This window comes from Syngnathus scovelli, chromosome 2, assembly GCF_024217435.2.
Source record: "Syngnathus scovelli strain Florida chromosome 2, RoL_Ssco_1.2, whole genome shotgun sequence".
In the NCBI taxonomy this organism is placed as follows: Eukaryota; Metazoa; Chordata; class Actinopteri; order Syngnathiformes; family Syngnathidae; genus Syngnathus; species Syngnathus scovelli.
This window is the reverse complement of record NC_090848.1, coordinates 11,999,763-12,025,915: the sequence shown is the minus strand read 5'-3', so window position 1 is coordinate 12,025,915 and position 26,153 is coordinate 11,999,763. Positions and strand designations below refer to the sequence as shown.

Here is a 26,153-nt window from a genome sequence, read left to right as displayed (position 1 = left end):
AATAATTGGCTGTTTTTTTTTTTTTTTTTTTGCTCTAGGGGTGTCTTAAGAATTGTTCTGCTTTTAATCCACATTGTTTTATCTTTCTTACTGTGATACTATTTCAGAAAGTGCTTAACGGGACTAACTGTAATGTTACTACATATTATATTTCAACATCCCTTAGTCTGCTATGGCTCATGGTTGGGATTGAATGAGGGCAACTTTCCATGTGTTTTTGTTCATGATATCTAAATCTCATAGTTTCCTTTATATTGTAATCAACAATATAGTAAGTTGTTACAATATCAAGTGTTCAACCTTTTTACTCACATTTCGTTGTCGACCAGATTCCACTGACCAGTCACCATAAGAAGCGGTCAGGGAGGTGGTGGTCTGATTGTCCATCACTTCAGCCCTAACTATTATCCCACGTGGTTGGCATGGCAACGGTGGACCAGGTTTAGAGAGTGTCTCGTTGTTGCCACATTCTTGCAACATCCCGACCTAAAACAGAGCCGCGCGCTTCTTCTAATACCGATGTTGTATGGAGGTGTGTTGGCAGGTTTGAATCTTTGTCAGGGTTTCCATCAAGACATGAGGCGGGTTTGCTCAGTGGCGACTCCAAGATGAGGGAAACAAAAAAAAAAAAAAAAACAAGGATGCTTTTCAGGCAGAGGAGAAAATGAAGTGTGGGGAGGCAGCATATACACAGGAGGAGAAATCAAATTATTTCTTGTGCTCCGCCTGCCGTTGTGGCTGAAGGAGAGCATTAATCTTTTACCTCCGTCGGCAGGTGACACCACGGGAGCGCGTGCGCAGACTTAACTAAATCACACTGGCTTTCATTCACACGCTGCTGCCGATGCTCTGTTATTGCACAGATAACAGGATGAATACATTTCAGGCCAGCGCGAGGGTAAATTCGAGGAGGTGTATGCAACGAGTACGGCGGGGGTTAATTTTGAGCGAGTGAAGTGATCAGGAAGTGACATGTTTTTCAAAAGATGGCTGTGCTGAACAATAATTGACCAGTTAGTTAACATGCTGTACAACATCAACATCATGTTTTAAAACAAAACAAAAACATATGCATCAGTAGTCATTTTTAAAGGAAAACTGTCAAATGTGTCAGCATGCTAGATTTTTACTGTAGGTTTTATTGTATGACTACATTAACCCTTTATGATTTTAGTTCTTTTTTTTTTAAATATTATTTTTTTATTATTTTTTTAAATGTGTTTTTATGCAGATGATTTTTTTTTAAATATAATAGATTTTACTGTAGGTTTTATTGTATGGTGACATCAACCATTATATGATTTTAGTAATTATTATTTTTTTAAATATAATGATTAAATATGATGACATTCCAGCAAATTATTCTAAATAGGTAACATGCATTACATAACTCATTGTTTTCTTCTCTTTAATATGATTTGTCAGCTATGTATTTGTCTATAAATAATTCCACCTAATGACAAAATCATTTGTACTGTATATAAATGATAGTTCCAAATTCATATCTCAGATTTTTATTATAGAGAATATTTATTATATTCTATATCTATATATTTCTATTCTATATCTATATTATATTTATTATAGAGAATATTATTATAGTAAAACATGAGTAATATACTTTTGATAATAGTTAGTTTTCGAGTACACAATACAAACCTTAGGTGCGCTTTACATGACCTGCTAAAGAAGACATGGATAGACATTAAAGAAGTTGAACCGTGCTATCTTATGCTGAACGCTAACAGAAATCGACACTTGAAATGAACAATGTGTGATCGTTTTAAGTGTCCGGTTTAGTGCGTGCAATCACTATGAAAAACTATCGTACCATTTTGGAATTCATATTTGCTTTAAATGCTGGAATTCTAAATATTCTGACATTTTACCACTCCTGCTTCCCTGGTGCGACGCTGGTCTGTGTATGGCCAATGGGACATTGTGCCTGTGTCAACGGAGATTACGAAAGAATGACTGGTATGATCGTTTCATCCTTTTACCACAAAAAGACTGAAAACAGGAAATTCCAGCCCGGGCTTAAATTTGCCACCAAAGGTTGGGTTTACTCATACATGGCTAAAGTCACACTATTTACTAATTAGTGCTACTTCAAGAGAGAAAACCCCCCTTTTTATTTTTTTTCAAAATGTGTATAAAAATGTATTAGCCAGCTGTCATTGCAACTTTAACAGTTCAGACTAGGGATGGGCGAGAATCCAGGAACTAGAAATTAGAAAAACAGAAAATTGCTTTATTGGCATATACTATAGGATAAAATTTAACATTTAAAAAATGTTTTTGGGGGAAATTTTAAAATTACTAGTGGAACCAGTGCCTGGTCTCTACCGATATTGGTCTGGGAAAAAAGTGGAATCGAACATCCTTAGTTTAGACCAGACGTTTGTACCCGATCAAGTCTCAAGCAGTGTGAAGGCGAGTTTATCAGACGGGCCCTCAAAAGTGCTGCCCACCTACGTGTTGCATTTTCCACTGTGTCAATCTGTGACGTTAATTGCATGATGGCTAAGCCTATAAGACATCAGATCTGCTCCTCTGAACAAGCCACAAGCTGCCTAACAACCACTGACACTCCTTTTAACTCCTTCCCCAACTCTCACGGATGGTATTCCTCTGCTGTCCTCTCTCGTTTTGATAGAACTGGTTTACAAGTAAATTATCACAATTGTGTTAGCAATTCCTCATTATTGGCATTCACAACATGCTTCTATTGAGAATTTCTGTGCATTTTTTGAGCCAGGCAAATTCAGTCAAGTGCTGGCCTTTTAGTCTTAGCTTGGCTTCTTTAAATCAGCATCTCGTATTTCCTTTACTCGGCATCTTCGTCCCACTGCCCCACCCCGCTGCTGCTGCATTGTGCCCAGCATGGCCACGCTGTCTCTCTGCCACCAGGTCCCACTGCCTGTGGCGTGTAATTGACTTTATCCCTGCACTGGAAAAAGCGGGCGGCCCACGCCAGGCTGGAGGTGACCCATATCCCCCGGGCATTCAGCAGTCTCCTAATCAACCATTCTCCGGGGCTGTTTCATTCACTCCACAATTAGAGCAACTCCCTTTTGGAGAGCTACATCAACAGGGTTAGCAGGCGGGGATGGGGATCGAGGGGCGGCGACGAGACTTCCTGTCCAACCCAGACTTTGTACCTCTGCCTTTTCTACCTCCTCAGCAGCAAGTGTGCCGATTGTCTTATGGTAAGCAGCAGGGTGGTGAGGTGTGAAAAGACGGACAGATGGGAGGAGATGCACAAGAGAGCAAAAAATCTTAAACGCAGAAATGAATTCAGCATGAGAATCTGGAAATGGTTAGAGGAAGATTGGTATGAATTCCTTCTTGTTGCTTTGTGGACAAACACCAAAGTTCCACCTGGACTCGGAGACATGCCTGAGTTGGCCAATAATTGTTTCAATTAGCACCACCAACGGAACTGAATCCACCTAATAATCCAGTTGTTCACGACTCAACTCAGACTTTTCTGTTATTCTGAGAATGAAACAAAACATTTTGTGTTTCCCCGCTGCCATTGGTCCGGATTGCTATGCAGCAGAGACGCTCGCTCCTCCAGTCAGAGGATAACCATGTAATCAATGAAATGAAAACGTCGCTGTGGCTGTGAAGGTTAAGAGGGTTACTGGTAGCTTTCAGGCCACTCGTTGCCACTTACGAGGATGCCTGGATCTTCTCTTCTTCTCCTCTCACCTGTTTGTTTGACATGCCTGTCTACCCCCGCCCCCTTTTTCTCCTTGGTATTTCTTTTCTCTGTCTCCTCCTGTAGTTGTGTTCACTCTCCCTCTTCCTCCTACCTCTCCCCAGTGCCTGTCGCTGTCACTGTGGCAAAGAAAGTGACCAATCAGAGCTCAAGTCACAGTGGCGGCTTCTCCCTCCCTCCCTCCCTCCCTCCCTTATATCGTCCATTCCATCCCTCTTCCTCCTCCTCCTCCTCCTTTTTTTCCATCTGCTTCGCCTCCCAACAACCTCTATCAGCTCACTTCCTGGAGACGAAACGTAATGCATTGTGGGAGACAGACGGCTGTCTAACGGGGTTAGTTGTGCAGCGTGGCTTTTCATCAGAGACACTGCTAATCCTGTATGTGTCTGTGAGTGTGGGTGTGAGACACAGCGCCATATGAGCTGATGAACTTCCACATACACAGTCCCGCACACAAATACACAAACAAACAAACTCCTGTTTGTTCTCTCTGCCGAAGAGGCCGGCCGGGCAGACGTGTTTGTATTTGTCATCCCCCGCCAGCTGATTATGAGATGCGTGATATGAGCATATTTTGTCCTGATAATTACAATTTACAACCTGCCCCATGTTGAACTTCAAAAGGAGGATTCGCTATTCACAAAGTCCTCGACTGTATTATTAATGTTATTTCTACCTTGATGCAGGTGCTGATATGTGTTCATGATGAGCAGTTTGGGGGAGAACTCCATGGAACCTCTGATCTCAGAAAACCGGAAACGTAAACTCTCCACTTGCGACACACCTGGTCTCGGGTGAGTGTGATGTATCAGCAAAATTCAACAGATCATGTGATTCTTTCAATGAGGTTTAAAGACTGTCTTTAAGTCCACTCCAAAGACAGCTTTTCATTCTTGGCTCTAAATGATGAAATGATTTGTCTTAAATTATTGATGGGTCTTTGGCTGCGGAAAAATTCAACTATCATTTTAAGGAGAAGGAAGAAATGCCTCGGGAATAAATATTGTCCTTGGATAACAATGTAGTGTTGATTCATGAACTTAATTTCTTCCCGAGACTGAAGTATTTGTAGACCAAAGCAATTCTTTCTCATTAAAATGAATGGAAATTAAAATATTCCGTTCAAAACCAGGTTGATTTCACAGGTAGCTAGCATTGATGTTCTTCTAACTATATTGATATGCTGCTTTTAGGAAAACAACATTTGCCCCTTATTAAGCAAAACTATGAACAAACGCAAACAAGCACATCTCAAACATACAAGTGTATACACTGGAAGCGCATCAAATAAACAGGCCATGATGGACCGTTGCTCGCAGCATTCTTTTAAACTCCTGAACGTTACCACCTGCAGGAGTGACAGGAAGCGGCGGGAGCAAGAAAGCAAGTACATCGAGGAGCTGGCTGAGCTGATCTCGGCTAACCTCAGCGACATCGACAGTTTCAATGTCAAACCGGACAAATGCGCCATCCTCAAAGAGACGGTGCGGCAGATCCGACAGATCAAAGAGCAGGGTGAGTAGACGGACTGATTGTTCGGATGTTGGGTGACATAAGGTGTCGTGGAGAGTGCCGACGAGAGTCGTGACACACTTTAGAGCCCAGGTGCAGGGGGTGAATCAGTAATTCATTTCACAGCGTCAACTGTTTATTTGTGAAGATGTGAGGAAACATTGCACCAAGCGTTTGTGAACCTATATATTTTTGGCTCTCAGCTAGGAGCAAGTTAAAGGTTAATTAGAGGGGAAAATTAGTGGTGGTGGTTGTTGTGTTTCGGTGGGGCTCAGTTGGAGTCTGCCACCTCGACAGGAAGGGGAAGAGGCTACAGCTGGCCCTGACTGGCTGCTGACAGGTTGCCATAGTTACAGGAAGTGGAGACAGACATGACGGAGGCTTTTGGACTCATCTCGCGCTTCCTACCTGTTCTACTTCTCCCTGTCTCACTTTCACAAGCTTGTTATGCAGGTTTTTATTTGCGCGCTCTTGTTTGCTTACAGTATCTTTCGCGTTTCTTTCCAAGTTCTACTCTCCGTTCCTGCCTTAACTTTTCAGTACTCCAATTCAGGCACTTTGTTGTTTCGCCTGCTGCGATGGTATTATTGATCCCCCCCCCCCCGAATCCAAACGAGTGGCTACTATTGCGACAAACCAAACGGCAAGCGCATTTTTCCCCTGGTATCATTTATTATTGCAGCCATCTGTTTCTCTGGCTGCCTCTCCCAGCATCACCCCCCCCCCACACACACACACACACACCCCACCCTTATTTCAGGTGCCTGGGCTCCTGCCCCTGCACCATTATGGCTTGCAGAGCCGCTCCAGCTCTCTCCCACGCTCTCTCTCCACCTACCAGACACTTCCTCTGAGTCTGACACTGAATATAAAAAGCACGAAAACGACTACTACCTGCTGCACATGCACCCAGCCCTCGATTCTTCCTGATGGGCTCCTTAGAGAAACCTGCCCCCTCATATGCCTCCCTCCTTTACCTGTATATATAAATATATATTCATTTAAAAAAAAAAAGAAGATACTGATGCTTGCGAAACACTGCCCCCTGCTGGATTAGCTTTTCGTGGAGAATGCCAGTGGGTTTTTCCATATGTTTTAACTCGATTTCATTGTCTCCCCTTACAGGAAAGGCTTCCATCAGCGACGATGTTCAGAAATCTGACGTTTCCTCAACAGGTCAGGGTGTCATTGACAAAGACCACCTAGGGCCTCTTCTGCTGCAGGTGAGTCCTATTAGCTTCTTCACTCAATGTCAGTTCAACCTTCGATTGGAGTGTTGACTTCCTGTCACTGCGCCACCAGGCTTTGGATGGCTTCCTGTTTGTGGTGAACCGAGAGGGCAGTATTGTGTTTGTGTCGGACAACGTGACACAGTACCTGCAGTACAAGCAGGACGAGCTCATCAATACCAGCGTCTACAACATTCTACACGAAGAAGACAGGGAGGAGTTCCACAAAAACCTGCCCAAGACCAACAGTGAGATTCAAACTTGCACGCACATGTCTCTCATGTCGTCCCAGTAAAGCTCTGGTCTCACTCGAAGTCCTTGGTTGCGGTTAATTTTTTGTAGTGAAGGGAAAATGAAGCTTCGAATTGGGTTTACGAACCAGTTGTTGTATTTTCTTTTGACTTCTCTAGATGGCACTCTCTATTTAACATTGAAAGCTGAAAGCACATTAAGTGTCCATTTCTTAAACCCCTTTCTTTAAACCAACGGTGCCACCTCGATTGGTCAAAAAAATACAACGATTGGTTCATAAAGCAAATTTGAAGCTTCATTTTTGCATCACTAATTATATGTGCTACCGTTATCACTATGTTTAGGATAATAATACTCATAAGTTGATTGTAAGATATTACCTATAATGCTATATGCACACAGTCACCGGCGGTGCTGTATTTTTACTCAGAAATAAAACCTGACGTCATCAACAGTGCAAAGGTAAAAAACCCAAGTTGCCCGAGTGCATACGCCTACTCGACTTCACGGGCACTCAGTTATGGATTATGCTCCTCGTCGTAATGAGGGAACCCCCTGGGAAGCGTCTTTTCAGAGAACTCACAACACACCTGACACAACCGCACATGCAACTGAACGGAAGCACCAACCCACTCAGTGCGAAGCAGGCAGTGTGGCGCAGCCGTCAGTCACACTCAGTGGTCCAGACAGTGTCAAACAGGCCTTTATTCAGGTCCCATGGCAGCCATCTGGAAAACACTTGCTACTGAATAATGCACCTCGGCACGCTCCTCTTACTTCATTGAATTTGTATGTGCTGACGTGTCTTTCCTTACATTTACATGCTGACGACGATATTAGTTGGTGTCTTTGATGAGCCCCGTGAGTGCGCACTGTGAAGTTAATGGCGGATGAATGTTTCTTTGACTGAGCCTGCCACTCAGTTAGCACAGCGGCGTTACTTTTAAGCAAAACCCATCTGGTCCTTCCTGCACCCTTGTCTATTCCTCCCGCCTTTGTCTCATCTTCCCTTTCTCCCTATACCTCTCTAGACTTTCTAATAAGCCGAATCTCACACTTGGCCATTTTTACAACATGCTTGTGTCTGCACTCCCACCCCTCGTTGTGTCTCGCTCTGCTGCTCGCCACCATCATTAGGCTTCCGGAGCCGTGAATGAAATGACCTCTCGCTGCACATTCCTGCGGGATGACCACTGGCCGCGCCATCCACAGTTAAATACACAAAAACTCCCACACTCAATAACAGGAATGTGGTGTGTGTTTTTGTGTTGAGCTGGTGGTTTTTAATTTTTGGCGGCCATTATTTATCCACTTTGACTGTGTTGGGCTTTCTTGGCCAAGATGAAAGAAAAAAAACCTCCCCAGCTCCATTTGCTCTGTCCATCTACCCTCTTGACACATCTTCCGTCCATATTTCCTCCCAGCACCTGCTAGACAGAAATATCCTGCCAACAATTCAAGGTCTTGTGACTTCACACAGACCTTGCAAGATGCTTTCTGTTTTCTCCATGAAGTTTCCCTCCCTCTAGTCTTCCTCCTCCTCTGAAGGTGACCTCTGCTCTGACTTACCGTGCCACGGATGTACATGTGTGTGAGTGTGTGTGTGGGTGTGTGTGGGTGTCTGAGCGTAATGAGGAGTCAGGACCCTAATGAGGATAGATGACAGTGTACCTGGCTTCTGCTGCCACAGAGTACACTTAGGGGGGAGGTATTGGAAATCGACACCTTAGCAAAAATAATCCCATGGTCCATTTAGCCGAGATCCGAACATCAGGCTAGACACCTGCTTCTCAATCTGAATGGGGGGGGAAGCACTTTTTAGTACGGTCACTTTCTTTTCCGAGTGTTTTTGTGACATTTGATTGACAACTATGAAAATACACATGCATTCATTTATTCGTTGGGAAGAATTCACATTTTTGTCCTTTTTTAGTAAATGGAGTGTCGTGGGGAAACGAGGCAGCCCGACAGAAGAGTCACACCTTCAATTGCCGAATGCTTGTCAAATTTGGCCACCCCCATGGCGCTATGGAGGACGGACCAGGAGGGCCACGCTATGAGACCATGCAATGTTTTGCCCTTACGCAGCCAAAGGCCATGATTGAGGAGGGTGAAGGTAAAGCATGACCTCTTGTGTGCAATCCTCTTTTCGGCCACCTTTGACCGTAAAAGCGATAATGACCCTACAATAAGACATTACTGAATCCTCTCTCCCTTCACCAGATCTGCAGTCATGTATGATCTGCGTGGCCCGTCGGGTTACAGCTATGGAGAGAACGGAGAGCTTCAATACAAGGCATGAGCTTTCAGGTGAGGACCTTCTCTACACAGTGTGTTTTACAAGAGACCATGTCTTCAAGTGTGACTGATCCCTCTCACTTTTCACGCTTTCTCTTCCTCCTTTTGTCCTTTCTCTTCTCGTCCTGGCAGGTAAACTAATCCAGATTGACCAGAATTCTCTGCGAGCATCTGTGCGTCCAGGCTGGGAGGATTTATTGAAGCGTTGCATTCAGATGTTCCTCCAGCATAGTGACGGGCAACCCTGGTCCCACAAACGGCACTATCACGAGGGTGCGTTACACACTAGTCACTTACTATCCTCAGTATCGAGGCTCATCTCAAATCCAAACAAACGATCACAACGGCTTTTGTGATTGTACCATTGGCTTAACGTGCGGCTTTTCTGTGCAGCCTTTCTTCAAGGCCACGCCGAGACACCGCTTTATCGCTTCTCCCTGTCAGACGGTACGCCGGTCACAGCTCAGACAAAGAGCAAACTGTACCGGCATCCAATGAGCAACGAGCCGCAAGGTTTCATCTCGACTCATCTCCTTCAGAGGTTAGACACTGGAAATACAAACTACCAAAAAAAAAAAAGAATTTTCTCATGATTGCTTTTCTCTCTCCAATTAGAGAACCCAATGGTTATCGCTCATCTCAGGCCGGCAACATGATGCCCAACAGCATGAGACAGCAGCCCATGGGAGCCCCCAACCCAAATGCCCAAATGAACATGAACCCAAGTGGCGGGATGGTGATGGGAGGCATGGGCGGCATGAACCGTGGCTTTGGAATGAACGAGCATGGGCACATGGGCCACATGGGTCAGATGGGTGGCTGCTCTGCATATGGAGGAAGTAGTGGGGCTGGGGGTGGAGCCATGGGTAACCGCATGATGCAGATGGGTCAGATGGGTCAGATGGGCCATATGAGTCAGATGAGTCCCATGAATAACCCAAACCAAGGCATGCAGCAGCACCACCAGCATCAGCCCCCCTTTCAGAGTAGCGGAGGCTTTGGGCTAAGCGGCTTGAACAGCCCTTCAGGAAGCCCTCGGATGGGCGCTCCCCAATCAGGACTCCTAATGTCACCCCGGAATCGAGGAAGTCCAAAGATGGGCTCTAATCAGTTTTCTCCTGGAGGTGAGGGGGCTCTCGTTAAAGATTCTAGCGTCCGGTACATTTGTTAATGCACCCACTTGATTATATTGCGGTTTTCTTTCAGGCATGCACTCTCCCATGGGTGGCATTTGCAGCGGTGGAGGAGGAGGCGGCGGGAACACCACAACCTACTCCAGCAGCTCCCTTAATGCCTTACAAGCCATCAGTGAAGGAGTAGGGAACTCAATTCCCTCCACGCTGATGTCTCCTTCGCCAGTCCATAAACCAGATAGCTCTCCAAGTGTCCACTCCTCTTCTTCCTCTCAGCCAAATCAAATGGCCAAACCAAGTCAGGATGGGCCCAAAAGCCCAGCAGGAGGTTTAGGGCCTGGGACTGCCGAGCATCCCCACCCTTTGCACCATCATCAGCATCCACAGGCTGAAGGTTCTGGAGACAGACCCGACAGCCAGGCAGCTACAACACCTAAAGAGTTAGCAGATGGCGAGACTCCTGCGGTAACGTCGGAGCCAAACCGAAGGGTACCGGAAAGTAAGGGCCATCGGAAATTGCTACAGCTGCTGACTTCGCCAACAGAGGAGCTCGCAATGGGTGGAAGTGGACCTCCAGTGCCTCCTGCTCCGCAACCGTCAAACAACAGTAGTACTCCAGCAGCCTCAGAAAGTAAAGACCCAACTGGGGGAATGACTAGCCCCTCAGCCACTGGGGTGTCCTCCTCCTCCTCTGTTAATGCCAATTCAAACCAAACGAGTGGCTTGGGGGCAGTGTCGGCTTCAGCCGGCTACACAGGATCGCTCCAAGAAAAGCACAAGATTCTCCACAAGCTACTCCAGAATGGCAATACACCCGATGAAGTAGCGAAGATCACAGCGGAGGCGACGGGCAAGGTGGTACTAGGCGGCCAAGAGGGCAGTGAAGTAGGTTCTGGAGTTCCGGGGTCTGGGACCGGCTCCGGCTTAATCATTGAACCGAAGCAGGAGCAGCTTAGCCCCAAGAAGGAGAAGACCCATGCCCTTCTCCACTATCTCCTCAACAAGGACGATTCCAAAGAGCCAGTGGACATCAAACCCAAACTGGAGGAGCTAGAAGGCAAGGGACCCTCGGCGACAGCTTGCGGTCCTTCACGTGGTGGCCCGGGCCATGTTCCTGAACATCATGAGAGCAAGATCAAGTCAGAACCACCTGATGACGTAAGTTCAAACCCTGCTTTTTTGTTGTTGTTGCTGTTGTTGTTGCCTCATCAACAAGTATCTGTTTAGACCTCGACTCAATTCTTACTACATTTTCTTTTCCAGTTGCACAACCTTGAGTCTATCCTGGGGGATCTTAGAGGGACCGGCTCTGATTTTTACCCGGATCAGGCAGGAGGCGCTGGGCCAACTGACAGCAGCAAACCCCAGGGTTGCCTTGATGACAGTCTTCAGGGTAAGCAATGATATCTGTTTATCAGTCATTTCATCACACGGTTGCTGTGATCACAGAGGGTATCAGAATTTCTGTTGCTCAAGTCATTATTCTCATATGGTACAAATGTTTATATTTTATTGACTTAGAGAGTCCAGGTTTAGGACCAGGGCCTCGAGTCCCATTCCAGAGGACCTTGTCCGTAGATGGGAAGCCTTCTGGAAGCCTTGGAGGAGGAGCAAGGCGCCCCATGATTGTCAAGCAGGAGAATATGATGGGAAGCCCAGACAGCTATCCAGGAAATATGGGTGTGTAGACTATCTATTTTTCAAATCTGCTGATTTATCTCATGTGCAATTCTAAAATGAATTCCATCTATCCATCGTGACTGATTCTCGTGCTCATATTTTTGATGATCAGGACCAATCAATAGAGCTATGGCTACCCAGAGGTCTCCCATGGGGGCATCCGGAGACTGGTCTATATCCCGCTCCAGTCCCAGTCCAGTGGGTTCATCGGTTCACCCCTCCATGATGCGTCCCAACATGGAGTACAACAGTAGCAAAGGAATGATGACAGGTCCCATGGTGAGCCGCTCTAACAGTAACCCGGGTTCCAGGTCTATGCTACAGCAGCAGCTCATGGATATGGGTATGTTGTCGCGTTCACGTTGACCGTCACTTGCGATTCGTATTTGTAAAAACAACTTTGTGTTGTGGTTAAGGTGGCTCCAGTGACATGATGATGGGTGTGGGTTCCTTCAACCAGCAAGGCCACCACAATCCTTCGTGGCCTGACACTCTAATGGGGATGGAAGGCAACAGGTGAGAACACACCTCACAGTTTGTATTTTGTCCTCGAGGACCCAAAACTTAATCTGCGTGTGCATTTGCCACAGACGCCAGTTTGCAAACACTTTAGATGAACTTCTGGCACCGCCCACAACCAGCGAGGGTCAGAGTGACGAGCGGGCGCTCCTAGACCAGCTGGATTCGCTTTTGAACAACACAGATGGCACCGCGCTTGAGGAGATAGACAGGGCCCTCGGCATCCCGGACCTTGTCAGTCAGGTAGGTCACAGAAAGAGATGAAACGGTCGCTGAGTTGGGGGTAGGGAGAACCCTCGAGGTTAAAAAAGCAGCTTTCTTGTCATGACTCGCAACTGTGATTAATTTCAGATATTTTATTTTTACTCTAAGGTTTCTTCTGTCTGAAGTGAGATAAATGAGCCCAGGGAGACTCCACTCTGCTGTATTAACGACCACAAAATGAATCAATAAAAGTTTGATCAGCTCGCTGGAATACCTTTTCTGTCTGTTCCTGCAGACGCACGGAGCAGAGCAATCATTGGAGCCTTTTCCGGGACAAGAACCTTCCATGGTTCTGGACCAGAAACCTCTTTATGGACAAGGCTATCCCGGACCCCCTAGCATCGCCATGCAGACCGGCTATGGAGGGAATCCTATGCAGGGGCAACATCAGCAAGGCGCATTTGGACCCATGCTGTCACAAATGGGCCAAAGTAATAATTTCCCCGGCATGGGTGGAATGGGGAACATGGGGCACCCCCGGGCCAATATGATGAGGCCCAGGATGATGAGTGCTAACAAACCCATGAGGCTCCAGTTGCAACAAAGGCTGCAGGGACAGCAGGTAGGAGTAAAATCTCGACAAGCATTTTATATTCATTTCATTGTTGATATTTACATTTACCAATTGTCTAATACAATTGGAAACCTTTTGCAGTTCATGAATCAGACACGGCAGGCCATGGGCATGAAGATGGAGAACCCTGGAGGCAACCCTGGCATGAGACCTGCTATGCAGGCGGGCATGCCTGGACAGGTAGAGAAAAAGGAAACTTTACTGTCAATGGTCACCAGTCAACAACAGGCCACTAAGCTTTGTTCAGACCTCCGGACTCTAGTTTGAATGTTGTCATATCGGGCCATATAGATTCATACTTAGGTTCACGTCTATTGACAATTAATCTTCAAATCCATATTGCTTCCCGTTTTTACTGGCACTCGATACAGAAGATTTTCCTCTGACCGTTGTTCTGCCAGCAGGGCTTCCTGAATGCTCAGATGATGGCTCAGCGCAGCAGGGAGATGGTGACCATGCAGATGAGACGGCAGCGCATGATGATGCTGATGCAGCAGCAGCAGCAACAGGCAGCTGCAGGTGGATTCAGCCCCCCGCCTAATGTCACAGCCCCTGGCGGCATGGACAGTAGTGTGGGAGGACCCAACATGGGTCAGCCTGGCCCGCACCAATTTGCTTATGGAGGGAATTACGGTGAGTTGACTGGCGCAGCAGAACAATGCTGCCATCTGGTGGTGAGCCTCAGAAATGCACCAGGTTCAGAGAACTGTGTCCCACTTGCGGATTTTTTTTTTTTTTTTTAAAAAGAAGACAATTTTCCTTAGGCCGTTTTGTAGTTGTTAATGTGGTGCGTGTGTTTCTGCTGTTTCTTTATTTATTCTTGCAATTCTTTCTCAATGTACCTCTCCAGGTATGAGTCAGCAGGGAGAGCCCTCGTTTGGCCCATCTGTTGCCAGCAGTCCTCCGAACGCCCTGATGACGGGCCGCATGGGGACTCAAAACGCCATGATGCAACAACACCAACAGGGCGGTCCCGTGTATCAGAGCGCGGAAATGAAGGGCTGGTCACAGGGTGGCATGGGACGCAACAGGTGCGCAAAATGACCAGCACGGTTGTCCGATGCCATCGGTGCAAATCTTAAAATCTGGTCTGCTCCCATTTCAGTTCGTACCCTCCGCAGCCGTTTGGCCAACAAGTGCCTCCGGGACAGCAGCAGTTTGGGCAGCAAGGAAATCCGGCCCAGTACGGGGGCATGATGATGAACGGAGGCATGGTGACTGGTGGAGGAGCAGGTCACATGGGTCAGATGGGAGGACAGATGGGAATGAATCCAATGGTGATGGGGCGCATGATGGGGCAAGATCAAGTAGGTGCACAAATGAAAATGATTCTCTTATGATGATTTGAATGCACAACTGACCCCGTTTTTGTTCTTTTCCCCCCTCTACTCAACCTAGAAATATTGCTGAGCTTCATGGGAGGACATATTGACGTGTGGGAAACACACCACTGGGGTCACAAGCCTTTGGATTTCTGGCTTGGAGGGCAGACGTGGGGAAATTTCACAAACACTGTGACACACACACACTCACTCACACACGTTGAGATAACTTTGCGAAACCCCGCCGAGTGCAGTTTGACATTTCTGTCCAAACAGGTGCTCATGTAGACACGCTCCACTTGTTGACCGGTGTCAGTGGGCACGATGAGCTCATGGCATGGATAGTGATGGATGGCTGGATGGATGGCTCGTTGATGTGTAGCTCCAAAGCCTCCTTTGTCGAATGTACCGTGTAACTGCATTTTCCTCAGTACCGTTCTTTAAGTTCCCTCGCTACCGACAGAGGTGCCGACAGTAACGATGGTTGTAGAGCCGGAGCAAGCCGGCGGATTGTGACACTCAGATGAATGTCAGGAAAGAAGCAGCACATTCTTTCATCCTCCGAGACTCGGTGGGCTAGCGTACAACTGAATTACGTGTTGGCTGATTGCACTTTAAGGAGAGGCCGGCCGGCATCAACGGGATTGTGGCACGACAGAGGCCTTTACTCGAGTTTGAACCCAGAGCGGATGGTGTTTCCAGTTTTTTTGAACGTTTGGATAATTTGAGGGTGGGCGGGCGATATTTTGAAAATGGGCTTGAGAATCTCCTTCTTAAGTGGGAACCAGTAGAAAGGTAGCAAGCACAGATTTTACAACACTTTGTCGTCAGTGTACCAATTTATGATAAGACCAGAAATTGAGGGCGGGGACAAAAAAAAACAAAAGATCCTTTTAAAAACACAACTGACGTATATTTATACAGATTCAAGAGGAGGAGGTTTTATCAATCCAGAGGAAATTTTTTTAAATCAGAAAGTTGAAGATATTTTGGTTACCTGAAATTTTCATTGTTTGAACATACAGAAATTGAAAAGTGGCCAAGTTGATGTGTATGTAAATTCACACTGTAAGATAACTAGATTTCTAGCAATAATCCTTCCTCCTGGTTCTCGTCTGTGTTGAAGCATCAGTTCCTCAAAGTGGCGGTACTGCAGTATTAGACACAATGTCTTGTTGGATTTCCTTTAACTGTTAATAGTAATTGTAAATATTCTTCAAATGTACCATAAAGTATATAATTATAGTATATATGCTTTTGTAGGTCACATACTTTTTTGCACAGATTGCAAGGCTTAATATTTAATTGTCTTATTCCATCATAGGTCATGTTTTATTTGAAAGACTTTAACCCTTGGTTGGAAAAAGAAGTCCTGAAATTGTTTTGAAAGCAGTACATGTATAATTTCTTTTGGACCGCACTTGCATCCTCTTAAAAAGCACTTTTTGTTGTAATTTTCAAATCATTATTTTTATTTTATTAGGGTATAAGCTTTGATATAGAGGTGCTAATAAATAAAAGGTAAAAAAAAAATTTGCAGGGCTATATTTAAAATATATTTAAAAAGAATTGTTTTTGCCTCATCATTGTGTAGGGGTGTTGATGTGACTCACAAGAAATGATAGCGGTAATCTGGATTTTGCCAATGGGCTCCTTGCACACAGCGCTGTGATGTCATATCCATGACCAACAACTACACGAGCCGTCTATTCATTCATCTTAAGTAAACAGCGTACAGAATATGAGCCGTAAAAAATTGTAGTGTCACTGACAAAACATTTTAGAATCGATTATTCCACCGATTACTCTGACCTCTTGAAATAACACTTAGGTTTGCCAAAGTTGTGCATTCAAGTAGCACAAAGTAGCTTTGCAGTATTTATACAAAACTTTATATTAATGTGTATCCTTTTTTTTTACCCTGGGCATCGGTTTTCTTTTAGTGTCTTCCTCCATGGTAGTCCCCATTGAATGCATCTTTCTACAACAAATGGCCATGTGGTAAACAGGGAAATGATTTTGTGCAAAGAGCCCATTTGGTCCGCTAGGCCTCAAAATGTGTCAACTATTTCGATTTATCATGAAAGCCCTGCACAACAAATCAGTTAAATATCATGTTAGTCTTTTAATGTGTGAATTTTCCCCTTTAAAATAATTTTCTTTCATATATATTTCACGTGAAGCTTCTGTTTTAGGAATCTACTTATGAAGACGTGCTCAATCCAAAGAGTTTTTGTTTGTTTTGCATCGCTTAGAGACACTTCCTGAACTAGATCGTATTCGTGGGCTTTTCTTGTCGCGCCTATGATGTTGAATATAATTGCATAAACTGTATTATTCCCCCCCCAAATCAAATTGTCGAAATTAATCTAGTTTTGGTACGTACTTGTATTCTTTTCTTAAGGATTTTACTTTTCTTCCGGCCCAAATTGTGGTGCTGTTGCTTTACAAGAGATTTGAGATGTAGTAAAGCGGAAGAATTTGAAACAGTTTTCCTCACAGCCCAAATTAAAAAAATATTCAAACAACATTTGGATTTACACGGAAGAAACTCCTCTTAGAGAGAGAAAAGACAAACACAATGTGGGATACAGCTTATTACAGGATGTACATTTCCTTTTTTTTCTTACCTTGTTCTTGATGTTAATATTGTTGTAAATACAAATTTATATTTAAACCGTATGTCTCTCCTTTCTTTTTTACTCATGTTTATTACTTTGAAGTTGAAAGGCAAAAGGTAAAAAAAAAAAAAAAACATGTTTGCAAACTTACTTTTTTTGTTGCTAGGACGGCATCATAGCGACCAACAAGTAAGCAACAACTTCCGGGTGTCCATTCAAATAATTGCGGACCTAAATGGATGGATTGATAGAATAAAGTATAATTTCACATCCACTACAGTAGGTTGCAGAGGCGCTGTCAACATCAGAGTGCGCAGTTAGGTACCAGTCTAGGTGAAGGTTTTCTTTCCACCAAGTATGCGCACAAGATATAAACATAAAGTTCAGTTAACAAACTCTTTAGCAAAACCATGGAAAAATATTCAACAATGGCAGAGAGGGATTAAAAAATAATGTTATTAAAGTTATCCTGTCATAAGTTCAACTTTGCTTGTTTTGTTTAATGTTGAGGATACAACATTATACAGAAGTGTACCTATCACACTTTTATACAATAAAAAAGTCGCGGCAGAGAGTGAAAGATTTGTTTCTTCCTAGGAGTGCTTAACAGAAAATAAGCCAAGGAGTTTAATCAATATTTGTACTATTACCAGAGTCTTTTAGACGCACGGCGAGTCCATTGGACTGCACGCGCACATGAGCCCGCCTTCTCTCTTTGCTGGTTAAACCGACCCCCCCATCCGGAACAGCAGAGGAGGCTCCGCTCCAGCACTTCGCACTTGTCATCGCGAAGCGGTGTGTGTTCATGCGTTTTGGTCATGCCTCCGTTACTGTAACCTCTTGTTGTTGTGGTTGCGTGCTTTTTTTTCTCCCCCTCCCAATCTCCTTTTTCTTCTTTATTTTTGTTTACGTTTTAATTCCCTACAAATGAGTTCCCCGCTGTTCTTAGGGCAGTTGGTCGGGGTTCCCGTGGAAACAATGAATCCTGGTGCCGTGGAGAAAGACACGACTCACACGAAGATTTTTGTCGGCGGCTTGCCGTATCATTCCGGCGACGCTTCACTTCTGAAATATTTCGAGACTTTCGGGGATGTCGTCGAGGCAGTGGTGATTACCGACAAACACACGGGCAAGTCACGAGGATACGGTTTCGTAAGTATACCATCGTCTATTTCTGCAGAATTCAATCTGTTAAGTCTTCTTTGGTGCTTTTAATATTCATTTCGACTGCCAATAAGCCGCATGTGCTGGTGCCAGTCGACTTATTTTAAATAAGTGTGTCATTAATTATTTGCTCACTTGCCCCAAAGCCTTTGGTGCTTTGATGAACTGAGCGTCACCATTCTCCATCATGCATGACATCACGCGATGCATGATGTGGAGGTTGTGAAACGTAACCACCACCCTCGATTTGGTATGGTTCAAATGTCACTTTAGGTGCATTAACACATAAAATCAAAGCTCTCAAACTGCACCTCAAGTGAAGTGAAGTCCAGGGAAATTGAACAACTGAGGTGTTCGCATGTAGGCAAGGAGAGCCGCTTTTGTCAAGTCAAACTCTTTTTTTTTTTTTTTTTTTCTTTAAATGAGAAGCTGCTCTGGACCACAGCTCACGGCCAAAACACTTTGATGCCTGCATGACGTCATCAACTAGGCCACGCCCCCTAAAAGCACACATTCAACACTTAAATACTACAGTGCATACAGTAATTAAAATTCATCTTGTGGTGTTTAATTACATTTCTTTAACTATTCAGTTTGGTTTTTGATTTTTAAAAATATGCTGTTTTTTAGGTGGCATTTCAATTAGCTTAAACAGGTAAAAAATTGCTTGACATACAAATAAAATGAGTTATCACAAAACTAATTCAACTAGAACGATTGTAGTTTTAGCCAAGTAAATCTGTCTTTTTCTGATAATATCAGTAAGTGAGCTATTATGCAAAATCAGCCGGGACTTGGTCACAACTTTCACTTTTGAATGGTGGGCTCGTAAATGCTACTACTACTGCCCACAAACTGTAGGTTTCCTTCCCCTTCTGTTTTGGTAGAAATGTGGCTTTAGTTTCATTTTGCCCGCCCACATTGCCAAGGCGCTCGTGTGAGCAAGACTTCTACCGAGCTACAGCATGCGTATTTCACCCAACGTGAACTCCAGCAGATCTCAGTCCTCCACCACTTTGCAGAAAACCTTCACACTGAACATCTATTTGCGCTTGCGTGTCTTGACCTTGAGCACAAAACACTCAAAGCTCCCCTTCCCACGCTATCTGCCCACTCCTCAAACTCACTCCCTCAAGGTAGATTCCAGTTGCTCATCCCATTCCGGGGATAAAAAACTCCCACGTACTGTAGCAGCCTACGCTAATTTAACATTCTGTTGAAAAGCAGCTGAAGCATCTCAATGCACGTTTTTGTGCCTCCTCGTCTATTTTTGTCAACCATAGTCTTTTTTTAGAGGAAAGACAAGGACATCAGTTTCCTGCAGGCTGTCCATGGAAGAGCACAAAAGAGGCGGGTGGGGATACATACGAAGGTTATTATAGTTAACAAAAGAGACCAAAATTAAGACAGGTTTTTGTTGATTAAATAAATGCCATTGATAAAATAAGCACAACCATTTTTTGTGAAAAATTCCTTTGCTTTGGTGTTTGTCAACTAACAACTTTAAAGCCAAACAAACATTTGAGAATCCAGAATATTGGAGGGGGGGTGGGGAGTCAAAAAGAAATAAAAACAAACTAGTATGCAGAAATCCTAAACTATTCCAACCCTGGTTTGCTTTTGGAGCTGACCTGCAGAATGTTTTGTCAACAGGTAACCATGGCGGACGGCGCGGCCGCAGAGCAGGCGTGCAAGGATGCTAACCCCATCATCGACGGCAGGAAAGCTAACGTCAATTTGGCGTATTTGGGAGCCAAGCCACGCGGCTCACACACAAGTAAGTGTGTTTTCCCGACAATCACATCCCTGCTAAACTTCCTTTGTGCCTGGCACAGTGCTGGATAGTAATCCAGTAACAAAAACTTCAAAACATTCTGTGCTTTGGGATTTCTCTGGAATTTGTGCTTTTATCTTCATGTTTTGTTGCGTATTAATGTTGAAATAAATGTTTCCTATGAAGACGTATACTTACTTCCAGCTGCATTCATTAGATAACGGGGTTATCATAGTTTTGGATTTTTCGTTATATTTGGTTTGTTATTTGGTTTTTGCTATGGTTTTTTAATTCATTAAGTTTGAATAGTTTTCGTTTTTTGATGGTTGTTTATTTATTTGAACATGCTTTGTTTAGTTTTTGTTATTTCTAATGTTAGTTTTATTTTTTTAGGAAAATTCGATACCACTTTGTTTGCCTTCCTAGATAACAAAACATCTTTCAGTTTTAAACTGGTTCTGAAATTTAAGGACACAATTTCCATGGTGCTGTGAAATATTCATCGCCACCATTCATCCAGTCTTTGTTGTCGGTACGTTTTCCACTCGGGTTCATGCACAGCTTGCGTGCCGCCGGGCATTTTCAGTGTGAACCACCACAGCACATGCTTTGCGTTTTCCAAACAACGTCCTGCTGCACACCAAACCTTGACAGCCCCCTTTGGAGCTCCCCGCTTTCGTGTAGGTGCGACTGACAAACAGCCAACTACCACTGAGTGCGTGTCCTCACGGGCTGGCCCGCGCTGTGACGCATGCAAGCGTGCTGCTGATGGGAGATGGCAGCGCTTGGTATTATTTGTGTGTGAGTGCGACGAGATGGGAAGAAATAAGAGCACGTCTGTTCCCTCTTTGTGCAACCTCAAAGAAAGACTTCTATGTAGTGTACGTTTGAACAAAAGAGACGAGAAAGTAGTGCGGGGGGGGTGAGCCACAAAAGAGGGCCAAATGTCTGGAGGAATGAAGAGAAGTCTTACTCAGCCTCGGCTCATTCCTGATGAACCTTGAAGGCAGCGAGGTCACAGACGTCGCGTGTCAAGGGACTGGCAGTCAGTCAGCAATATTCTTCTATACTCGCTTGCCATGCGAACAAGCAGCAAGAGAGAGAGGCTAGTCCTTGTCTCACCGCCGCCTCTCATTTCCGCAGGTCTCTCTGCCGGGGTTCCCGTCCAGCAAGTTCATCCTGCATGGGCTCAAAGGCACTACGGGTAAGGCTGACTGCTATCAGTCAATGTTTCTATTTGTGAGGTTGACTTTGGCTTCCTCTGGTCTATTAAACACACAAGACACTGGGTTCTGGATTTCACTCACGGTTGACTTGGGCTTCACTGAGGCAGCAAGCCACTTAGTTAGACTGTTGTGCACGCACACACACAAAAATGCACAGAGAGTTTTTAATCGATTCACTCTTTTTTATAACTAGTTGGTGAAAATACAGCTAAAGGCAAGATGAGTGAAGTTTGGGATGAGAATGTTATGAAGGAACACAGTACCCTGACCTCAACCCAATATGTACTCTTCAGTCTGGCACAAAATGCAGTGAATGACTGCAAGGGTGGAGTGGGCTGGGCGTATGCGCCGTTGTGGGAGTGAACACAGCCTATTTGCACACTATTTCAGATGATGTGAATTTGACTGCTGCAAAATTGGGACCGCCTCGCATTCATGATCAGAGGTGGAATGGCCTCTGTATGTGACACCTGGCACGGGGTGTAGCACGTCGGCCGACTGTCGGACTTGGTTTGCCCTTAGACTGAACTGTGTCTGTATTACACAAGTTCAGCCTCCACATCCCCAAGAGAACACCAATGAGTCATTGAAACAAGAAATATGATTCATTGCCAGAGCAGTTACAGAAAGCGCAAAGATGCCGCGAGACCTTGCAATAGTCTTACCGTACATGCAGAACGTTAGCGGGCTGCCCTGCTTCGAGATGCCAAGCTCTCATCCCAAGGCCGCAAAAAAGTCCATTAAAAACCTCAATTGCTGCGAGTGCTATTAATATTGCAGTCTTCAATTTCTGAACGAGTGATGAGGGAGTTGACACTGACCCAGATGAATCCATGAATGAGTGATGATGGATTGATTGAAAGTCTAAGACGGACATTTTCTTCAAAGAACGAGTCGCAATTTTTGCACAAAGCCTGACACCATGGATCATGATTTTCCCCCAATTTTCTCAAAATGATAAATTGTTCAGTGCTATCTATCACAAACCTTAGAGCCCTCAATATGCTCAGTTTAGCTATCGTTGAATGAACGGAGTGTCATTTAGTTGTGTAACTTGGCGGAAATGACTGATGATGCTGTCTTTTTTTTCCCCCATCCCTCTTCAGGCGTTTCAATCTATGATGTTCTCAACTCCTTGTGACATTTTGTGTCAAGAAACTGTCATGGACATTTTCTCAATTTGAAGCCCATAGTGAAATTTCAAATTAATTTGCATGTTGACAGCACGAGCGTCCAAGTCGAACGTTGGCCCTTCTGTTGCTTACCCTCCCCCCAAGCTCTGTGTGTGTGAGTGTGTGTGTGTGTTTGCCTCTGCCTGACTCACTCTCCTCGCATCCCTCATCTGAACTATTAAAAGCGTGACTGTCTTAAGGCATGAGGGATATACTATGACGGCTGATCCCTCACCTTGAACGTCTTCCTCCTCTCCTCCTGCTCCTCTCTCGCCCAAGGTGTCCCAATGGTCTATCTACCCTTTGCCTTTAATCACTTCCCTCCACCTAGTGCGTTGGGGTGTGAGTATAGAGGAAGTTGACTCGAAGGGAGTAAACCTACAGAGAGGAGGCCAAAGGACGTCTGTGGAGGTTATTCTGCTCTCGTGGGCCTGTTAGCATTTAGCGTCCACCCATGCGCTGTGCCAATTAGCTGCATACGCAATCATACATACAAGTGCACCCTGTTGTTCGCACGGTCTTCAAAGCTCGGTTTTTCTGCACGTGACTAAGACGTCCTTGTCTCGGATGTACATAAAAAAAAAAAAAAAAAAAAGAACACAAATACTGGTCATGTATAAATATGCGTTTGACAGCCAGCAACGTCGCCTGGGTTGGCGAAAGGCGAGGCGTAGCGCTCACTCTCGTACGATGCGGCTGTCGCATCGGATCAGTCAGACGGCGGGCGGCACGGCGCCACGAGAATGACACTGCGCTTCTGCTTCGGGAGAGTCGTTGCACGATCAAGGAGACATGAGATGCCAAGGGGGTGAGGGATGGGGGGGCACCATTTGCTTTTCTTGTTTGGATTTTTTTTCTTGTCTTTTGTTATTTATCTGATGAAGCACATGGTTATGTGGGTAACGTAGGCCCCAGGCTGCAGTTAACTCAGAGATGAAGGTGTGTGCTCAGCAAGCAACTCCAGAGGTCCGATATGCTCGCTACTTTCCAGCTCAACACCTCCTGACACCAACAGTAGCCTTCAGCTCAAAACGACGTCAAGGTGCTGGAACTCAACTTGGTCATAAATGCCTTGGATTTTTTTTATATTTTAGTGGCGAAAATAAATCAATCATCGGAGTCCAATATTAGCCCAAATCATCAAAATGATACAATGACGCAACACCCTAACCACTAAGAAGTAACTCAATTGCCATGTTAGAATTTGATAGTCGATCAAAGCCACTTCTAAAAAAAGAGAGAACGCTGTAGACCCATGTCAAACTCCCCTTCACAGTCAAGATTGTACGGAAAGTTTCTTGAACTCAAATTTTTGAAAAACTTCAATCAAATTTCCGACCTCATCACCGTAAAGCACTTATCAGTGTTGAATGAAATATATTTTACATCAATGCTTCAAAATGTGACGTGCCATACTTTCAAGTTTTCCTATAACAGTGATTGTTGTATTCAATTCTATTTTTAGCAGACTGCAAACGTCAAACCCTCCTCTGGACTATATTTGACTAAACAGCTTTGCGCTTGAAAAGATCTCGCATGATCTTTTCAGTGGCAAATGAAAACAACACATTTTAAGCACATTTCAACAAACAACCACTCATAATTATTTAGTTGCAATCGATAGTCTTTAATGAACATGTACATACGCAGAGTCGAATCTTGTATCTCTTAACTTCGAAGATAGATGTGTGTGGAAATGTGAAAAGCCTGAGTGTGTGTGTGTGTGTGTGTGTTTTGTGTACACAGCCGGATGGCTCAATTTGTTGTGTGCACAACTGCACACCTGATATCAGGCGGAGTGTGTTTAGGGGTAAGCAACAGCACTCTTCAACTTCTCACCGCCATGGTTAGCATCAGGTTTGTGATGTAAAGTTGCAGGAACTGTTTGAAATAATGCCATGAGAAGATACTTGCAGTGTGTGTTTTGATGTTTGATTTTATTGACACATGAAGTCGATAAACAATTTGTCTTCGTGGGCCACATAAAATGATGTGGCGGGCCATATCTGGCCCCCGAGCCTTGAGTTTGACACCTAATCTTTGTGTCTGTTTTTCCCAATCTATATATTGAAATGACCCTTGTGTTTGTGTTTTGAACGAACCATCATGTCCCTTCTGTCCCACCAGGCTGGCTCATCCTTACATCTACCCTCCAACGTTCCTACAGCCCAGCCTGCTACTGCAGTCCAGCATCGCCCAACCCTGCTTCACTCCCTCTGGATTGGAACACTACCCGTACAGCCCATCGCCACTGCCCTACCTGAGCTACAACTTCTCACCTGGAATGTCAGCTCACGCTCTGGTCGCATCGCAGACTCCGTCCGCCGCCACCTATTCACCTCTGGCCATGATCTCCGCGTTACCTGCCACTCCGCAGGTCACCATTCCGAACCTTGTGCACCAGCACTACTGCGCTCAGTGAGCAGCCCCGGCGATGGGTCGGTACAACGTGGCGTCATTGAAAAGGGCTTATTGAAAGCGCTCCTGACATTTTTTTTATGTTGTTGTAATAAGTCATAAAAGTGTTATTTTGTTTCTACATACAACCTGAATGTTCGTACTGTCCAGTTCGGGACAAGAATAAATGGGCCCAGAGGATGGAGAACACATAAAGAGGCAGCACAATGATTACTTTTTTTAAACCTCTTTAAACTTAGCTGACTTGGTGGGCTCATCAAAACATCTCTATCCTTCGATACCCATTTGAACATTTTATTGTGTTTATCCTACCTACATATATTGATGTAGTTCCTGACTTCAGGTGATATTTCGGTTCTTATGCTAAATTAGGTTGGACATGACAACACTGGATTTATGCTCTTTTTTTTTTATGGGGGGAGGCTGAAGCAGGATACCTTTTGAGATTTGTTACGATTGGAACAAGAAAGATTTTTGTGGTTGAGTTCCAACTGTGTAAATGTTGCATTTTGATCTCAAAATTGCTTTGTTGTGAAAGGAGAGCGGAGCAATGCAATACATCTCAGTGTCAGGTCAGAGCTTCTCTTGCAGCTCATTGTTGTAATCAGAGTTGTTTGTTTGTTTGTTTTTTTCGGGCAGCTTTAGAATGGGACTCATGCTTAAGTGAAGCTGGATTGGCATCTCTTGTTTCTATGGAGCCACCTTTGTTATTTAAAAGAAGCCATATGTAATCTTAAGTACTTTGTAAGAGTATGCAAAATAAAAGCAATGTTTCCTATGATATGAAGGCTTGAGCGCAATTTCTTTTTAGTGTAAGTTATTGAGGTCAGTATCAGCGTGGAATGATGTTGAGCCGGAGGAAGCAAGCGTGAGTCACATTTCTTTTATACACTCATCGATCCAAGGGCATGGAGGTAAAGGTCAGATTCGAAACCGGATGAAACATATGTTGAAAGAAAACATTCAAAAGGGAAAAGATCACTCATGCGTTGAAAGATCATAAATAAATTGCACATCTTGCTCCATTGGCGGCGCTAGCATTTTTTTTCTTAGGGGAGGCATTGGAGGGTGGTGAAATTATCTCACAGGGTCTGCAAAACAAAACAAATGTATGTATATATATATATATATATATATATATATATATATATATATATATATATATATATATATATATATATATATATATATATATATATATATATATATATATTTACAAATCTATAATTGGGCACCTAAGTTGTCCTTAAGTCCTTAAGATTGTGAGTGCA

At 44.4% G+C, this 26,153-nt stretch overlaps 2 protein-coding genes across 8 annotated transcripts in view; both read left to right on the top strand.

Moving 5' to 3' along the window:
- LOC125989099 (nuclear receptor coactivator 3) overlaps positions 1-17,184 on the top strand; it is a 35,602-nt gene extending 18,418 nt beyond the window's left edge. For 4 of the 5 annotated variants that reach the window (XM_049755095.2, XM_049755097.1, XM_049755099.2 and 1 more), the window contains exons 2-22: positions 4,411-4,518; positions 5,079-5,239; positions 6,362-6,459; positions 6,539-6,713; positions 8,651-8,833; positions 8,941-9,027; positions 9,148-9,288; positions 9,409-9,556; positions 9,631-10,139; positions 10,222-11,306; positions 11,412-11,541; positions 11,670-11,828; positions 11,941-12,171; positions 12,245-12,344; positions 12,419-12,590; positions 12,847-13,173; positions 13,267-13,365; positions 13,587-13,818; positions 14,036-14,216; positions 14,291-14,492; positions 14,584-17,184. In XM_049755095.2, coding sequence (XP_049611052.1) covers positions 4,427-4,518; positions 5,079-5,239; positions 6,362-6,459; positions 6,539-6,713; positions 8,651-8,833; positions 8,941-9,027; positions 9,148-9,288; positions 9,409-9,556; positions 9,631-10,139; positions 10,222-11,306; positions 11,412-11,541; positions 11,670-11,828; positions 11,941-12,171; positions 12,245-12,344; positions 12,419-12,590; positions 12,847-13,173; positions 13,267-13,365; positions 13,587-13,818; positions 14,036-14,216; positions 14,291-14,492; positions 14,584-14,595 — 4,524 coding nt within the window. In that variant the 5' untranslated portion in view covers positions 4,411-4,426 and the 3' untranslated portion in view covers positions 14,596-17,184. The remainder of the gene's footprint in view (positions 1-4,410; positions 4,519-5,078; positions 5,240-6,361; positions 6,460-6,538; positions 6,714-8,650; positions 8,834-8,940; positions 9,028-9,147; positions 9,289-9,408; positions 9,557-9,630; positions 10,140-10,221; positions 11,307-11,411; positions 11,542-11,669; positions 11,829-11,940; positions 12,172-12,244; positions 12,345-12,418; positions 12,591-12,846; positions 13,174-13,266; positions 13,366-13,586; positions 13,819-14,035; positions 14,217-14,290; positions 14,493-14,583) is intronic. The other variant, XM_049755100.2, reaches the window with a different exon arrangement.
- A 144-nt stretch (positions 17,185-17,328) lies between these two features.
- On the top strand, positions 17,329-25,663 carry LOC125989100 (RNA-binding protein 38). Of its 3 annotated transcripts, none has more exons than XM_049755103.1 (5): positions 17,329-17,923; positions 18,083-18,280; positions 19,946-20,069; positions 21,210-21,270; positions 24,592-25,663. In XM_049755103.1, exons 2-5 carry the CDS (start codon positions 18,107-18,109, stop codon positions 24,884-24,886), a joined length of 654 nt encoding a protein of 217 aa, XP_049611060.1. In that variant the 5' UTR covers positions 17,329-17,923; positions 18,083-18,106; the 3' UTR covers positions 24,887-25,663. The 3 variants fall into 3 exon arrangements, with proteins under 3 accessions (XP_049611060.1, XP_049611059.1, XP_049611058.1); XM_049755102.1 differs by having other exon boundaries at positions 18,078-18,280; XM_049755101.1 differs by having other exon boundaries at positions 17,329-18,280.
- The last annotated feature ends 490 nt before the right edge of the window (positions 25,664-26,153 follow it).

Bases quoted from the DNA above. Each gene is read 5' to 3' on its own strand.
- LOC125989100 (XM_049755101.1), top strand. From the start codon at position 18,056: ATGAGTTCCCCGCTGTTCTTAGGGCAGTTGGTCGGGGTTCCCGTGGAA. The intron at 18,281-19,945 runs GTAAGTATACCA...TTTTGTCAACAG, and splicing joins AGTCACGAGGATACGGTTTC to GTAACCATGGCGGACGGCGC. The intron at 20,070-21,209 runs GTAAGTGTGTTT...TCATTTCCGCAG, and splicing joins GCCACGCGGCTCACACACAA to GTCTCTCTGCCGGGGTTCCC.